The sequence below is a fragment of the Oryctolagus cuniculus genome, chromosome 5, assembly GCF_964237555.1.
Source record: "Oryctolagus cuniculus chromosome 5, mOryCun1.1, whole genome shotgun sequence".
NCBI classification, from domain to species: Eukaryota; Metazoa; Chordata; class Mammalia; order Lagomorpha; family Leporidae; genus Oryctolagus; species Oryctolagus cuniculus.
In genome coordinates, this window is record NC_091436.1 from 7,803,706 (window position 1) to 7,822,245 (window position 18,540).

At 49.6% G+C, this 18,540-nt stretch overlaps 1 protein-coding gene across 1 annotated transcript in view; it reads right to left on the bottom strand.

Moving 5' to 3' along the window:
• The window catches only part of SLC22A3 (solute carrier family 22 member 3), a gene marked incomplete at its 5' end in the record, with an annotated part of 56,753 nt that overhangs the window by 13,699 nt on the left and 24,514 nt on the right, over positions 1-18,540 (bottom strand). Inside the window, 2 exon segments of the mRNA NM_001082169.1 lie at positions 2,658-2,872; positions 2,984-3,081. Coding sequence (NP_001075638.1) covers positions 2,658-2,872; positions 2,984-3,081 — 313 coding nt within the window.

Genomic DNA, 18,540 nt, shown 5'->3' on the forward strand with positions numbered 1-18,540 from the left:
CTGCTCTTCCTCCAGAATTCCATCTCAGATCACGGAAAGTTGGGTCCGCGGGAGGCAAAGCCAAGGCCGCTGTTTTCTGTGGGACAGTTTTAGAGCTGATTTCTCTAAACGCTCATCAGTATTCTGTGCAGGGGCTCTGGGCCCACGGATGACGTCAAGAAAGGCCCCTGGAGGAGCTTCTCGAATGTTAATCTGACCCTCCCCGGAGGCAGGTCCAGGGCCTGGGGCTGGAAGGGCTGCCCGCTCCCGGGAGGAACCTCTGTGAATATCTGGAACTCATTTCAGGGACACGCAACTTCTTGCCAGGCAGTCGTGAACAATATGTGCCTATGAATGCGGCCAGCTCTGCAGAATACGTCAATAAAATACGTCCCGGGAGAGCGGTTCCAGGCCGGCTAAGGCACCGGTAAAGCTCCGACAGGGAAAGTGCAGCTGACAGAACTGACTGGACGGAGCACAAAGTCTGCTGTTGGCCTGAGATTTTCCAAAGTGTGCAAGTGTTTCCTAGAGAACAGCTTGGATCTCGCCCGCTGAGTCATTTCAATCCTGGGGTGCGCACACAGTCGAGACCGCTCTCTGGGACCAGGCTGGACGCACAGCACACACTCATCTCCTCCCAACGGGTATGGGCCCACAGGAAGGCTCCAGGGTGACGTGGCCACGGTGAAACACTGACCGCAGGTGATGCGCCACCCTCCCTGGGTTCCCATGTTCATGTACAATGAGTAACCTCACCCCTACTCCACACGCAACGACAACGGAAGAGCTGCACTGTTAGTCCCAAACCAAAGCAAAATAGAAACAGCAATGACATCCCCAACGTGTCCGACTCTCTCCATCACGCACTTCCGGAGGGCGGGAGTCGCATCCACCTTGTTCTACTCAACGCCTCCCTCCTAGCTCAGTGGCTGGCAGTTCACAGATCCCGAGTGGACCCGCGCTGACAGGTGGCTCTAAAACACATCTTCCAGTGCTTAGAGTATGCTGGCTCATGTGGGAAGTCGAACAGTGTCTCCCCCAAACTCAGGCCCACCTGGAACCTCAGAATGCGACCGTATTTGGAAATAGTCTTTGCAGGCAGAATCGGCGCACAGAGAGAAAGTCATAGGTTGGGCGCAGCGACTGGGGTGGTGACCAAGACGAGTGAGGACGGCCAGCGACCTCCAGAAGCCGAGAAGGAGCCTGGGACGGACCCTTCCGCACGGCCTTGGAGACAGCCTGCTCTAGATTTCTGGCCTCCAGCAGCAGCTGCTGTTTTCGGCCGGCTGGTGTCTGCCGCTTTATCAGAATGCTGGGGGCAGAGCCACAGAAGCCGGCCGTCTCCTTGGCATCCGCCACCCTGGAGTGACACAGGAGCTGCCCAGCCGATTTCCTGGGCTAAAGACTGGCATTCCTGTCACTTTGTGCAAACAGGATGTACTGGATGTTTTTGGAAGTCATAAGCCTTCATCTGCCTAATCAGCTCATTTGTAAATGCTTGACTGTTCTGCTGTCCACAACATTACGAGTTCCTTTCCGATTCTAGGGCAGTCGCAAAGGCAACCTGTGTGCAGACACAAAGGCCAACCAGAGAACCCAGCTCTCCCCAAACACCAACGCACAGCCCTGGGCACGGAAATCATGAATGTGCTCGAATTCACTCCCTCCCTGGGGGGTTAGCTGCCTTGCCCCCGACAGAGGTCACCTGCGTCTGTCAACCCGGTGTGTGTGGTCACTGTAACCCTTGCTTCCTCCTCCTCTCCCCGACCCACTGGCCAGCAAGCTCAGATTCACCTGCACAACCTCCCGGAAGTGAACTCAGTCCTCCGCCCAGGCCCACCCAGCACCACCTCGATCCCTGCTCTCAGCACCTCTGCCTCCCCAGAGCCACTGCCCCGCTGCTACGCTGCCCCCCCTCCTCCGAAGGGTCACAGGACTGTGCCCAAGCTGCTGGCCCAGCTGCAGGGCCAGTGAGCAGCCTCTCTCAGGGCTCCTTGTCTGCTTTCTGGAGACAACCAACAGCCTTCAGTTCCTGAACCCACAAAGGTGTCTGCTTTGGAGAAGCACCCTTCCCCTTGCTCCCTGTCGGGCACAGTCCACTCTCTATGCACGTCCACGTCTCACTTCCGCAAAGCTTGCCTGGGACAACCCTCTCCACCCAAGGGACTAATCCTTCCCCCCAACTTTTTTTTTGCTTTTGCTACTTCTCAGTCTTGCAAAGGGTCCCGTGAGTGCATTTCTCATGCAGTTCTATGCCAGTGTTGAAATGTCTGTATCTCCTGAACCATTTGAAGTCAGGAACGGGGTCTTTCTTCCACCTGTGACCTCGTGCTTGGCATGAGAGCAGAAATCCATCAAACCACGCCCACTGCGCCACAAAACTCAGACCCAAAGGGTTAGGAGTAACTGACATCTAGTACAAATCAGATTTAGAACAATCACTATTTCATCTACAAACAGGCCTAAACACTGAGAAAACTGAAAAACCTACAGAGCCAACCCCTTCTCTCCACCATCTTTACACCGACGGGCAGAAAGCTGAGTGGCATCACTAACGCTTGCGTGGTGCCAAGCCTGAGAGGTCATGGTCCATTTCTGAAGGACAAGTGGCTCCACACTCTTGATTATTTTAAGTTTTTCAAGTTCTCTGACTATCCAGCAGACCCGGGGGAGGTTACCTTCTGGTAAGAACGCAGTGACCAGGCACGCCACCCCTGCCATCATATTGCTGGCCGCAAAGGGGAGGCGACGTCCAAGGCGCTCAATGGTCAGCAAGATCAGGAGCGCTCCCGGCAGCTCCACCACTCCGGAGATGAAGAAGTCTATATAGAGGTTGCCTCCAATGATCCCCAGGCGCATGACAAGTCCTTGGTACACCACCGCACTGGTGAACCTGCGGCGACACCAGGGAAACGCAGTGAGAGGCGACTTTGACCGGACTGCAAGGAGAGAGCACGTTGGAAATTTGACACAAGCGTTTAAATCCATCGTAACTGCAACTTACCAAGCAAACATAAGTATAAGGGTGCACTTCCTCATTTGGGGAGTTCTCACCAGATCTAAAAAGGACGGATTACTAACCTCCTCATCTGTAACAGTGATCTACACAAGAAAAGCACATTTCAGTCGCGGTGGTCAGCAAGAAACAGCTGCACAGTACAGACTCATCATCAACCCGATTCAAAGCCGGCGCGATTCCCGGCTGCTGGCGTGAGCCGGCCACATTCACACATACGGAGTGGCTGCCCAGGAATCTGCGCTTAAGGTAACGGCAGTACTTTCAGCTGGACTCCCCCAAGTCAACAGGGAAAAACCCATGCTCCACAGCGCATCTACGGGAACATTTTTGAATTGGGGAAAAAGCAGCAGGTGAAATTCAGCCAAGTGTCTTTACATTAGTCCTCAAATCCTTTTTTTTTTTTAAAGATTTATTTATGTATTTGAAAGGCAGAGTTACAGAGAGAGAGGGAAAGACAGACTGAGAGACAGAGAAAGAGACTGACTGATGTTCTATCAGCTGGTTCACACCCCAAACACCCACAAGGGTTGAGGCTGGGCCAGGCCAAAGCCAGGAGCCTGGAACTCCATCAGGGTCTCCCACGTGGGTGCCGGGGCCTAAGCACTTGGCCACCTTCTGCTGCCTTCCCAAGCACTTTAGCAGGGAGCTGGACTAAAAGTAGAACAGCTGGGACTTGAACTGACACTTCTGTGGGATGCCAGCTCTTAGGTTGTGGCTTAACCTGCTGTGCCACAGGGCTGGGCTCGGTCCTCGAATCTTAGTTTGACAAAATAACGTGAAGTACAAGAGTGAGCACCAAAGGTAGGATTCTGCTTTCGCCTGTTCATGGGAATCCGGCTCCTTTAGGTCGAAGGAAATGCGGTCTAAGGAAAAAACACCTCTATTTGGCCGTTCAAGATGCCCCTTTCTTCATTTTGATTCCAAAATACTGCTGTTAGCCAAACAGAGCTGCAGAGCAAACCTGGCCCAGTGTGCTGAGGCCGCAGAGCCCTGCCCCCTGCAGCACCCAGAGCCGCACCCTCCCTCGTGCACAGGCTGCCCCCACGTGTGGAGGTCCTCGAGCTCCCTGCCCCTGATCTCACCTCCCCAGGGAGGTCTCTCCTCACCTCGGACCGAACTGTGGCTCCTGGATCTGCCCCTCTGCTCCCCGGACCTCTAACCTACCGAGCACCCACACGACGGCAGGCCTCAAGGGTCTACTTCTCTCGCCCTCAGGAGCTCCCGAGGCCTGGTGGGCTGGGGACTGTGTTGTGGCACCAAGCAAAGTGGCTGGTGTTCAGGAACCGTCTGGGAAACAGGAAGCTGGGGCCCCTTCAGCAGGATGCCAGCCGTTTCTGTTCTATGAAGAAGGAATTCTGAGCACAGAAGACAGGACCCCCTTCTGTCTGTTTACCCCACTCCAGCTCTGGCCCAGATGCAGTGGAAATCTTGCACATTTCCCAAGCCTTTGTGCCAAAAGTTTCTCCATGAGCAGCCACAAACCCGTGACTTGGAGTAAACTCCCACTGAGGGCGACTTGTCCATCAGATGAGACTCAACGAGGCAGGTTAGATAGCCCCTGCCTACGCCTGCACCAGGGAAAGACACACACAAGACTGCAAATGAGTATCTTTAGATCACCTTGTTTTCCTGAGTCTTCCCAGTGCTGTGTTTCTTCTACACAGACATTTTCCTCTGTAATTAACAGCTCTCATATTAGGACGTATCCTATAACTGGACTGACAGGACAGCAATGTGTCATTGTCCAAATAGTATTGTTTTATCTGCTTCGTGGAACACACAATGATTATGTGTTTTAAAAATCAACATCAAGGAGGGGCCGGTGCTGTGGCACAGTAGGTTAATCCTCAGCCTGCGGCACCGGCATCCTATATGGGCCCCGGTTCTAGTCCCGGCTGCTCCTCTTCCAATCCAGCTCTCTGCTGTGGCCTGGGAAAGCAGTAGAAGATGGCCCAAGTCCCTGGGCCCCTGCACCCACGTGGGAGACGTGGAAGAAACTCCTGGCTCCTGGCTTCGATCAGCACAACTCCAGCCATTGCAGCCATTTGGGGAGTGAACCAACGGAAGGAAGACCTTTCTCTCTGTCGCTCCCTCTCACTGTCTGTAACTCTACTTCTCAAATAAATAAATAAAATCTTTAAAAAAAATCAACATCAAGGAAACAACAGTAATTCCCATGACAGTGCCCAGGGAAGACTGCTAGGGATCCTTCCTCTCTCCCCTCCCCTCCCCCTCCTCTCCTTTTCTTCCTAATTGACATGTTTAGTGGGTGCCTTGTGATATTTCAATGCACATTTCGCTGTCTATGATCACACGAGGGTAAGCACAACTCTCTCCTCACACACTCATAGTTCCTCCGTGGGGGCAGCATGTAAAGCCCTCTCTGCTTTCTGGGGCACACAGGCCGTTCGCCTTATCTGTGGACTTCCTACTGTGAGCAGGCCCTCCTGGCCCTGAGAACAGGATCCTCAGAATCTGGGAGCAGCCTGTCTAGCGAGAGTCCGATTTTCCAGGCTCTTTTCCAACAGTGGGCGGCCCTGTGTCCAGCACCGAGACGACCTGCATGTCGTGCGTATGTGTCAGGAGAAGCGACACCTTCTCCTTCCTGTCACTGTGTGTCCTGCGTCTCTGGGCAGCACGTTGACCTAGATCCTAACTACCACGCTGCCCCGTAAAAATGTTCCCTGAGCTACCTTTCTGACGTCCAAGACCCCAGTAAAGGATTTTTGTTTATCTACTTTCACCTCTGCTGCTTTCAAAATAAGCAAGACTATATATATATAAAAGAAGAATATAAGAACAAAGTTATTATTTGGTTAAAAATATTTTGTGTGATTAGTTGCTCTATTTTACCCAAGCTAAAAGGGCTGACATCCAAGAGTGTATATTTGTACTTAACATGGATTATTTCATCTAATTCTCACCCAAGCTCCGTCAAATTAGTGCTTTTATTAGTCCCATTTTATAGATATGAAAATCAAGGCTTAGACATTAAGGGCTAAAGACCAGGACAGGAGCAGTGGCCCAGCCAGGATCTGAGACTGATCTTTGATTGGAGGTCTCCTGTGCTTAACCCCTACGTGGCAATGCTGGATCTACAGCAAGCTTTTTATTCCAGAAAAATTCTTGAGTTGATGGTCATTTCCAATTCTTTTTAGAGAAGACACCATGCACTTGACCAAGAACTGGATCTGCAGTTAAGATGTTGTTGTGGGAAAAAGTTAGGTTTGAGTCAAATCATTCTAGATAAATTGGACTGGACAAAAAGAATCTAGATTTTCAGGTGTGATTAAGTTCAGGATTCAGACCACCTAGAGCATGAGGACAGTTTTCCTCCATGAAGCAGCACTGCTGGCTTATCCTGCTGGTTCTCTCCTTGCACTCACACTGGGGTCTGCCTGGATTAGCCTTGTTCTCTCTGGGGGTCCCCGATTAGCCCACTCTTGCCCACATCAATTCACTGTCCACTCAGCACACAGGGAGGTGACAACGGCTTCCTTTTCAAAGATCCAAAAATCCACAGGGAACACGGGTTCTCTTCTGTTTCTTCTTCAGTCTTGTTTTGTGCCTCAGCCATGATTCTACCCACTAGATGAGACTCAGCAAGTTCGCTCCCATCAGGCCCCAATATCAACTTCCCAGAGTTGAGTGGAAACCAGACTTCATGGATTTCAAGATCTCCGGTCAATTCAGCAGACACCTGGCATTTAAACACCTCAGCTGCAGTTGTCCCCAGCAGTGGAGGGGGACAGCTTCAGGACCCCCCACAGATGATAAAACCCACATATGCTCAAGTCTCCGGGATAACATGGTGTATTAGGTGTGCACAATCCCCCGCCACCCTCCTGTATACGCTCAATCATCCCTAGTTACTTGTAACAGCCCACACAACGTAAATGCTATGTAAGTAGTTGTTTGGGAGTAGGTTCAGTTGGTTGGGTCCCCAGATGTAGAACCCCTGGATAAGAGGGCTGCTCCATTCCAGGTTCCTAACTGCTTCTAAGAGAGACCAAACATGAACATGGCCATCTTCCTGTGAGCTCTGCAGACACCCCTGTTTCCTGGCCAGATCTTCAGTCATTATGTGACCCCAGAATTATGACAGGGTAGGTTTTTAACATAGATGGACAGACACACACACACACACAGAGAGAGAGAGAGAGAGAGAGAGTTCCCATCAATTGGTTCACCTCAATGACCCCAATGGTTGGCACTGAGCCAAGGGCAAAGCTGGGACCTCAATCTGGTTCTCCCATGTGGGTGGCAGAGACCCAGTGTGAACCATCACTGCTGCCTCCAAGGGTGCACATTCTGGGGAATCTGGCATTAGGAGCACAGCCAAGACCCAAACTCAGGCATTCCAATGTGAGACGCGGCATCACGTGCAGGGTCTAAACACCAGGCCAAACGCCCACTCCTACCTCAGATTTTGACAAGACAAGAGAGGTCCCAGGGTCCAGTTCAGCAGTCGGCACTTTCTGCAAAGGACCAGGTAGGGAATATTCTTTGTTTGTGAGCTACAACTTCTTTGCTGGAATTACTTGACTTTGCCATTACAGTCTGAAAGTGGCCATGGATGACACAGAAATGGTTCCAAAAAAACTTTACTTACCAAAACAGGTGGTGAGCCAGGTCTGGTACAGAATATAGTTTGCTGGCCCTGAACTACAGGAACTTACACAGATGCTACTTACACATACGCCCATTACAGAGAGGAAATGACAGTATAGGAAAGTTAAACAGCTTATCCAAGGAGGACACACAGTGAGTACATGAGCCAGGAGGTCGATAACACCATGCTACACTACATCTGCAGTATGCAGAATACAGTATTTACTTTATTGTTGAAAAGTATCCTTGTATACAAATTGAGAAGGAGGAAGTCAAACTATCTCTGTTTGCAGATGACATGATTCTATATATAGCGGATCTAAAGGACTCCACTAAGGACTATCGGAACTTATAAAAGAGTTTGGTAAAAGTGGCAAGATATGAAATCAACACACAAGAGTCAACAGCCTTTGTATACATAGACAATGCCACAGCTCAGAAAGAACTTCTAAGATCAAGCCCATTCACAATAGTGACAAAAAAAATCAAATACCTTGGAATAAATTTAACCAAGATGTCAAAGATCTCTACGATGAGAATTACAAAGCTTTAAAGAAAGAAATGGAAGAGGACACACACAAAAAAAAAACAGAAAAATCCTCCGTGTTCATGGATTGGAAGAATCAGTCTCATCAAAATGTTCATATTATCAAAAGCAATTTACAGATTCAATGTGATGTCAATCAAAATACTAAGGACATTCTTCTCAGATATAGAAAAAACGATGCTGAAATTCATATGGAGGCACAAGAGACCCGGAATAGCTAAAGCAATCTTAGATAACAAAAACAAAGCTGGAGGCATCACAATACCAGATTTCAAGACATACTACAGGGCAATTTATTATCAAAACAGCCTGGTACTGGTACAAAAACAGATGGATAGACCAATGGAACAGGATACAAACTCCACAAACACATCTACAACCAACTTATCTTTGACAAAGAAACTAAAATCAATCCCTGAAGCAACAAATGGTGCTGGTGAAACTGGATCGCCACATGCAGAAGTATGAAGCAAGACCCCTACCTCACACCTCACACAAAAATCCACTCAACATGGGTTAAAGACCTAAATCTATGAACCAACAACATCAAACTATCAGAGAACACTGGAGAAACCCTACAGGACCTTGGTACAGGCAAAGAGTTCTTGAAAAAGACCCCAGAGGCACAGGCAATCAAAGCCAAAATTGACAAATTGGATTACATCAGATTGAGAAGCTTCTACACTGCAAAAGAAACACTAAGCAAAGTGAAGAGGCATCCAACAGAATGGAAGAAATCACTTACAAACTATGTAATTTATAAAGGATTAAAACAAGAATCTATAAAGAGATCAAGAAACTCAACAAAACAAACAACCCAGTAAAGAGATCAAGAAACTCAACAAAACAAACAACCCAGTTAAGAAATGGGCAAAGGACTTAAACAGGCATTTTTCCAAGAGGAATCCAAATGGCCAACAGACACGTGAAAAAATGCTCAAGATCACCAGCCATCAGGGAAATGCAAATCAAAACCACAATGAGGTTCCACCTCACCCCAGTTAGAATGGCTTTCATACAGAAATCTACCACCAACAGATGCTGGCGAGGATGTGGAGAAAAAGGTACCCTAATCCAATTGGTTGGAATGTAAATTGGTACAGCCACTGTGGAAGACAGTTTAGAGATACCTCAGAAAACTGAATATAGACCCACCATATGACCCAGCCATCCCACTCCTGTGAATTCACCCAAGGGAAATGACATCAGCATGTGAAAGAGTGATCTACACCTCCATGTTTATTGCAGCTCAATTCACAACAGCTAAGATGTGGAATCAACCCAGATGCCCATCAACTGACGACTGGATAAAGAAATTGTGGGATATGTACACTGTGGAGTACAAACAGCAGTAAAAAGAAAAGGGAAAAAAAAGAGAAAGAAAGAAAGAGAGAGAGAGAAGGAGGAAGGGAGGGAGGGAGGGAGGAAGGAAGCCTTTGGTTCGGCAGCACAATAAATAAAACTGGGAAACACCACACTTAGTGAACTAAGCCAGTCAGAAAGGACAAACACCATGTGTTCTCCTTGATCTGTGATAACTAATAGAGCACCTAAAAGGTAATCTATAGAAATGAAATTGACACTTAGAGAAACAATGACTTTGAACAGCTCTTGTCTCGACTGTTGAGGAACAGGTTTGTTTTTTTTGTTTTGTTTTTTTTTTTTTTTGGTCATACTCTTTGTTGAACTCTTTACTCAGTATAATTTATGTGTATAAAGTTAATTGAAAACAGATCTTAGTAAAAAATAAGAATGGGAATAGGACAGGGAGGAGGAAGAGGGTGGGAGGGTGGCTAGGGTGGAAAGAATCACTATGTTCTTAAAGTTATTCCTATGCCATGCATGAAGTTTGTATGCCTTAAATAAAAGGCTTCCAAGAAAAAATAAATAAATAAAAGTATCCCTGTATCATTTCTCAGGGGCAGTAGGATTATGGTATCTTTTAATTTCTCCTTTTTGGCTATACATATTCTCTTAAAGTAAGTATCTATTTAAACAGGTGGATTTCAGACACTAGTGTACCTGTGCTGACTCAGTACTGTCGCCCCTGCTCTTTCCCACAGCATCCTCTCCATGCCCAGCCCCCTCCCCGACAAACACAAGTGATTCATTCCGACTCTCAGGGGAGCTGGCTCTGCTTCCACGTACGGGGCAGGCAATCCATCTCTATGTCCGTGACCGGGTCCATGGGACCCAATTTGAAACAACGTGGCCCAAAGTGAGCCAGTGAGAAATGGGCACATGACCCAGTTTGGGCCAGGGAGAAAGGGCTTCGGGGGAAAGTCCTTCATCGCTCTGCAGCCAGGGCTTCCTGAAAGAACCCTCTCTCTTCCCGCAGGGGCTAACTAGATCTTAGCAGCCCCCCCGCCCCCAGGAGAGAACCCACCCTGAGCTGCAGCAGCCCTGTGAGAGAGCGGGAAAGCAGGCAATGCCAACCCTGAACCTGCTGTCGCTAGAATTCCAGACACAGGAGCCAGTGATGTCCCTATTGTCTAAGCCCATTTCAGACAACTGTCACTTACTTGCTGCCAAAAACACGATGATCTGAAAAACCCAGTCCAACTGAATACTGTAGGCGAAATAACAATTAGCGAATAGTTCACATAACTGCTTCACTCTGCAAAAATCCTCGGTATGAGTCTGACTTTCAAACTTTTAACACTAGAACCAACCGGGCAGTCACAGGACATCTGCTTCTCCAAAGCACACGTTTCAGGCCTAATCCACATCCTCTGCTTTTAAGAGAATCTGAAATGTTGATAACAAGTGAGGCTCATCAGGCGTATAAAACCGATCTTCCCCGTTGTCTGCATGGGTGGATGTATGGTTCTTCCAGGCAAGCAGGATTTCCTTTAAGAGCCAATCCAGCTTCTCTTTGATTTGCTCACAGCTTGCCCACAGACATGCAGGTTCGGAAAGATGGCCTCCTTTCCGGTGTCTGAGGACCAAGAGCTGCATCTGGGGAGGAACTCAGCTAGGAGGGGAAGGAGCACTCCAGAACTGCCCCAGCCATCGATCGTCCTCTCATGGGGGCCTCTCGCCCTGGAGCTGGGTTTTGTCTTCTGTCACCTTGGAGATTCCAAGTCCTGCCTGGTCTGAGTCAGACTCCAAAGAACCAAAACGCTAGCACAGGTTTTAACGTGCTTAAAGATTTTCTTTCTGCTTAAGACAAAACGTGCAATAAAAGTCCTTAATTTCAAGTACACTTCAAGGACTTACGACAAACGTACGGAGTCTCATAACCAGCACCTCGACGAGGGCATGGATGTTTCCACGACCCTCGACGTGTTCCCACGCATCTCTGGGAAGGGGCTCGGCCCCCTCCGCCCACTCTGGGTTCTGGCAACCCTGAACTGCTTTCTGTCTCAACAATTCTCCAGTATGCTGTCCTGGGCATCTCCCTTGGTGCTTTGTTCTCACACCTTTTACGTCCTCCCAGCAGGACACCCAAGCACAGGGGAGGGGGAGTGGCTTTGTTTGGAGATGCGTTGCCTAGTAAAGGCATCAGAGAAAGAAGCGCCCTCCAGGCCGCGTGGTGCACACGGGCTGCCTTGCACCTCTCTCCCACACTGTCTGCCCTAGCCATCTCTTTGATTGCCTTTTAATTCTGCCAAGGCCTGGTTTGCCATCGGCCACTATGCACTCTCTGTTGAAAGAGCACCATAGCCATCCTCCTTTGGTGGATTCAGACAAGCAGCCGGGGTCAGGCCACGTGACACGTATTTCACTCTGAACGCTGTTTGGCGGCGTGCTACTCCAATCCTCAGCCCTCACTTTCTCATAGGTGCAAGAGGATACCGCCTCCCCAGTGTGGGCATTTAGAGGACCCCACTGGAGAACACGGGGGTACACGCCCGTGCCCGCCTGCGCACACTCAGCGCTTCATGACAGCTGTGTATCTGCTAACCCTGGGGCCTCCTTGCTCCCCGGCATCCTTGAAAGACTCTGCCCAATTACCTGCAGCACCTGGGCGTTTTTGAAAACCTCACTAGACAAACACTGTGACACGAGAGTTGATCAAATGTTTGCAGTGTGAGAGCCCCTAGGACAAGGAGTCGTCTGTATTTAATCCATCATGAATGTCTCGTGCTTATCACATTGCTTACAGACGAATTCCAGTGTCCCACACCAGCGCTGCCCAATAACAGTAGGAGGGGAGACACAGGGTTAAGTTCATGTCTTCTAGTGGCCACACTAAAAAAAGGAAAAAAGAGAGGCCAGCGTTGTGGCAGCCAGCTACTGCCTTCAATGCCAGTATTCCATGTGAGAGCCGGTTCAAGCCCCGGCTGCTCCACTTCTGATCCAGCTCTCTGCTAATGCACCTGGGAAAGCAGTGGAGATGGCCCAAGTGCTTGGGCCCCTGCCACCCATGTAGGAGACCTGGATGGAGTTCCAGGCTCCTGGCTTTGGCCTGATCCAGCCCCAGCTCTTTGTGGCCATCCGGGGAGTGAGCCATCAGTTGGAAGATCTCTCTCCCTCTCTCTCTGTAACTCTGTCTTGCAAATAAATCAATAATTGAAATTTTTCTAAAAAAAAAAAGTTAAAATAGGAAATGGGTGTCATTAATATTTCATTTAATCCAATCTATCCAAAATATTCTCACGGCCACATAGGATTGATATGAAATTATTCATGAAAGAATTCTGTTTCGGATGAAATCTTTGAAAAGCACTGGGCAGTTTTACTCTTGGGGTAGCCACGTTTCTGGGGCTCCGTTGCCCAAGAGGCCAGAGTGGGACCAGGTCACCTGCGTCCCCGGGGCTCTTTTGCAGGGACTCTGAGCTGGCCTGAAGACCTCTTCCTTCCCCGGGCGCTCTGCCCCGTGCAGCACCACAGCCGGGGGGGGGCGCCAGGGTGAGCAGAGGTTGACAGCTGCACTGGGGCCATGTGCCGGCCCGGTTCTTCACTTCTCTAAGACAAAGCAGAGGAGACACGGAACAAGAACACACACTCTCGGCGCCAAACTCTGACCCTATGACTCAGAATCCTGGACAAAGACGCCAAACGCCGTGTTCCTGGATTGGATTAAACCTGTCATCCAGCTCTCCGACAGCACCGACAGATGCCAAGAACCATTAGGCAAACAGCCGAGCTGTAAACACCAAATGAAACAAATGTCCCATGTCAGCTAAAGCAGCACGCGTGACACACAAAATCTGTAGTTCTATGAATAGGCAAACTGCGTAGCTACAAAACACAGGCAGCCAAGGGTGTTTTTTTGTTTTTAAAGGAGAAAAAGCTTGGGTGAGTGAATTAAAACAAACTATCCGATACATCACAAATACAAATGGAAACCACACACCCTAACCCGTCAAAATGCACATCACTTCCTAGCTTCCAAGAGCCTCAGGGGTTATGCTAGCAAGACAGCGGCCGGAACACTCAGAAAGAGCAGGCGCATCCTCTCAAGCCAAGGGGAGCTGTCCCTGGCCCAGGTCGTGCAGGATTCCCGCACAGCTGCTGTCCGGTCCAGCTCAGTTCCTGGCTGTCTTCTCCCTGGACCTGCGACGTCTCTACCTGGTGACCAAACCGTTTTTTACAGAAGCCTTGACGACGCTTGGGTGCAGGGGAATCGCATCCCTTGAGCCTTCCACGTCTCATTTCCAGACTCTGGAAAGTGCTTCTCCATCATTTCAGTGCCAAACAGCTCAAGAACAGACTCAGAAATTCAAGTTCAGAATCAGAAAATACACTTTGGAGGAGGATAAACATTTGGGATGTTTAGCAACGAAGACGTCCGTATCTTTCAAGACCCAGTGTGTGAAGAGGAGTGTCCGGTATTCATGCCAGTGTCTGAGGTCGAGACGTCACTCATCCACGACGTCAGCCACACAGAGCGTAGCCCACGGGCAACAGTCCCTGCTCACCCCTGCGGGCTGCCCCTGCCCTCGCAGCACAGAACTCTATGTTCAAGCTACCGATTGCTGAGATCGCTAAAAACGCTCCTCCAATTTTACACTATAAACTAACTCACATCCAGAAACGGGAACCTGATCAAATCATGAAATGCGAATTAGCAGGTGTGGAGAAGGCTGGCTCCGTGTGGGGACGAACGATGGCAGGTGTCGGTCTCGCACGCAAACGATGGTGCTCTCCAATGGATTCAAGCCTGGACGTGACAGTCAAAGCCACTGGCTAACAGAACATCTCTGTGACCTTGGGAGCAGCAGAACATTTCTTAAACAAAACCCACAAAACAACTTATAGGTGAAACTGTAGACTGATTTGACCACATCAAATCGGTTTAAGGATTTAAGGATTTTTGTTAAATAAAGAAAGATAATCAAAGCTAAAGCACAACTAAAACATTAGGGAGAAGATACTTCCAATATCTAAGACCAATGATGGGATTACATTTAGAGAATAAAAGGGGATGCTATAAATTGAAAGGGAAAAATGTCCAAACAAAACAAAGCCAAGATAGTGAGGCAATATACAGAGAAGGAAATCCACATAGCCAAGTAACCTGCATGAAGATTTGCTCTCACTAGCACCAGAGACGTGCAACTTAAAACACTCAGGAGGCTGGCCAACATGAGAAAACTGAGACAAAAGGGTCACTCAGATGGCCCAGGAGGGCCACAGAAAGCCAGCTGGCAAGATGCAGGGTTCTCAGCCTGCACCGCCCCAACACCTTCTCCTCCTGGTCCTAAAAGAACACAGCTGAAACACTCATCATCGTCACAGAGGCACCCCAGCTGTCTATCATTAGGAAGATGGACACATGAGATGCAGCAGGTGCACACGAATGGACGCCACACAGCGGCTGGAAGAAATGCCCTCCACTGGAGCCAGACGGGCAGACACCTGCAACACTGGGTTGAGCAAGAGTGAGTAAAATCAGACGTAAGAGGGACACTGCATGGCCCAGCAATGAACTCAACTGTGTCCCCAAAGAAAAGCCACCACCCAAACACTCACACCCAGGGCCCCTCAGAAGTCATCCCAGAATTGCCTCCCGTTTCAGGGCTTCCAGATTTGCCAAGTATCCCAGGATTCCTGATGTAGCACAGAAAGACCTTCATCACATTCCGGAACGCTGAGAACTCTCCCTGACAGACTCAGCACTCGGGTTTGGATACGGATTTCCCCAAAAAGTTCAGGTGTGGGAGGCGTGGGCCTCAGTGTGGCAGATGGATGGGAGGAGGCGGGGCCTACGGGGGTCCTTATTTAACTGGGGGTGGACCCTGGGGAGGGTCCATGGGATTTCCCCATCTCTCTCTTGCAAGCACCCCCACCACAGGGCCAGCTACCCTTGGGCCTCACCACAGACCAATTCCATGGCACCACCTGACCTTGGACTTCCAGCTTACGAAACCTGTATTCTTTGCAAGTTTCGCTACAACAATGGAAAATGGACTCATACACTCAGGTCTAGGTGAAGCTTAAAGATTAGTTGATGTGCACCTCAATAAATACCACAATCCTCCGTTCAGTTCTGGAACTTGCAAGTTGCTCCCTCTTCCAGAGAGTTCTTGATTTACAGAGTATTTCCTACATAGGACAACTTGTCGTTCACTGGGATGTCCTTGCTACTTGGCCACATGGCCAATGGTTGGCGTGTATTGCATGGCTAGCTGTGTGTCACATGCCTGGACACATGTGTCACATGGCTGGCTGTATGTCGCATGGCTAGCTGTGTGTCGCATGGCTAGCCATATGTCACATGGCTGGCTGTGCATTGCATGGCTGGCTGTGTGTCACACTGCTGGCTGTGTATCACATGGCTAGCTGTGTGTCACATGTCTAGCTGTGTGTGTCGCATGGCTGGCTGTGTGTTGCATGGCTAGCTGTGTGTTGCATGGCTAGCTGTGTGTGTCGCATGGCTGGCTGTGTGTGTCGCATGGCTGGCTGTGTGTTGCATGGCTATGTGTGTCGCATGGCTGGCTGTGTGTCGCATGGCTGGCTGTGTGTGTCACATGGCTGGCTGTGTGTTGCATGGCTATGTGTGTCGCATGGCTGGCTGTGTGTCGCATGGCTAGCTGTGTGTGTCGCATGGCTCGTTGTGTGTGGCAATGGCTAGCTTCTGGGCCACCGTAATGTGCATTAAGGTTGCATCATACTCACTACTACTCTTTGAACTGTGACTTGAATTTTCCTGTATTCCAAGAAATACTTGTACATATAATTTCTATAATTCATAGCTGTTCTGACCTAGAGTTCAATTTGAAAGTCTTTCACGAAACAATCAAAATCCAAACACACTGAATTGTCTCCAAACCATTGCGTAACTGAACATAAGATTCAATCTGTTCAACCGAAAAATGAGAGGAAAATCTTGCATTTCATTCTATTAAATGTCTACATGATGAGGTCAGTATGGCTGAATAAAACTTATTCGTGGGAGGCTGGAAATAGGTCAAAAAGAAAGAAAAGCATCTATAGAGAATCGGAGAAGATATAAGGATCCTGAACGTATGTGGGAGAATGTTTGTGTAAGTGAACAGGACACAGAGATGGCTTGAAAAGCAGATGCCTTGCGTATGCAGCCCAGTGTTCACTGAATCAGGATGGATAAATGAAGACAAATGCCTGCTATGCTGTGTCTATCAGAGCACTTCTGTGGACGGTGGTCCCAGGGCGCTTGGCAGAGTCCCTAAGCTAAAGACAACCTCCACCCAGACAGGAAGCACCTGGGAGAACCTGTTGGACCAGAGGAAATTCACCCTGAGAAAATCCTGCAGGTACAGTGTGCTTCCCGGACTGTAGTCCACTCCGCAGTGGACAGCCTGCTGCCCTTCCAAGCACGCGGCAACAGAGTCACTCCAACAAGAAGGGACTGCGCTGCAGGCGTCCCCTGGGCTTGGAGGGCATCAGCCCCACCTGTCCTGCTGCCTCCTTGCAGTGTGTTCAATGCGTCTGACTCTGTTCACTCTATGTGCCCCGGTCAATTCTCTCACCTCCTGCAACACTTCTGCTGCTAGGACAAGCTCATGGCGGTTCCATTAAATTGGTTTTCTAAACATGTGTTACCAAATAATCCACCCTGTGGTCAGTTTTTAATGTGAAAAATATTTTCACTTCGATAATTAATAACCAGGTTGTTCAACTTGAGTGGTGATTTTTTTTTTAGACAATGGAGTGTACCAAATTGTTTGCAGATTTGTGGGAAGACAGGAGACCCAGTGCCGTTACAAAGCCTGTCCCCCTCTAAACACAGTGCGTGCCCTGTGATGAACCACGAGTGACTTCTCGACCTGTCTTTGGCAGACTTGGTCTAAGCCAAGGCTCAGTTTAGGCCTGGGGGACCCCCGACACGAATCACAACATGTGGGGAAGTGCTCCATCTCCACCTAACTCGTGCCAGAAATGTAATAACGCTGGCAACTCACTGAGTAAGCCCACGGCAGCCTTCCCCACAGTCCACAGCCCTGGTGATGGTTCTGGCAGGCAAGCAGGAAAAGAAAAACAAGAGTCTCCCTTGGAAGGGAGGGAGGCAACTGTGACCCGTTCCTGCCTCGCACGGGGAGCTGGTGCTACAGCTCAGTCCAGGAGTAGAACAGATGGAGCCAAAAAGGATCCGAGGTCACTGTCAAGATCTCTGCATTTGCCAAGCCTCCAGGGGGCGCCTCAGCTTTCCTGCAGACAGAGCAACTGGAACCCTGAGGGCTACTGGCAGACCCCGCCTGCGCCTGCAGTCAGCCGCTCTTGCCCCTTCTGAGTGGCAGGACTTCTACTGAATGTCAAGGACATGCAGAGGCTGACCGCTTCCGGTCTGTTCGCTGAGACCACGTAACGACGCATTGCCTGTGAGTTAACAACACCCTGCCAACTACAACGGCACTTCCCTTCACCTGCAAAAAATTGTGTGTGTTTATCCAGGGTGTGTTCGTTGTTTCTACATACACGGCTGGGGGCAAATGGTCTGCAAACTTTCCCAACAATCCCACAGTCCCTAAGGGTCTGTGGCTCGGTGGGGCAGCCTGGTGCCAGGGTTCTTCCACCAGCTCTGGGGCTGACGTTCCAGCTGCCGGGAGACAAGAACGCTGCAATCGGCTGGCCCAGGGTTGTCTCTGGTCACCTCCCCCCTCCCTCAGTAGGAAAGGTGACAAAGTTTTGCTATTACAGAGAAGACCCCCCCTAGTGGGAATCGTGCCCTTGGTTCTGGCCGTGTCCCCCCACAATTCCCCAAGTTCTCCAGGAAAGGCCAGGAAGAGTTCTTTGTCCAGGCATCCTCCAAGGGGTGCACTTGCTACATGGAGAGGGAAGGCGGCTTCCGCGCACCAGCTCCCGAGTCAGTACGTTGTGGTTCCTTCCCTCTGAAAGCCCCACATTCAAAGAAAAAAAACCACAGCGCCGGCCTCGGCTATTTGTTCTGAAAGGAGTAACGCAGCCGCCTCTGGGTGTGACTGTGCGTGGGGAGGCCTCTGCGCTGTACCCACTG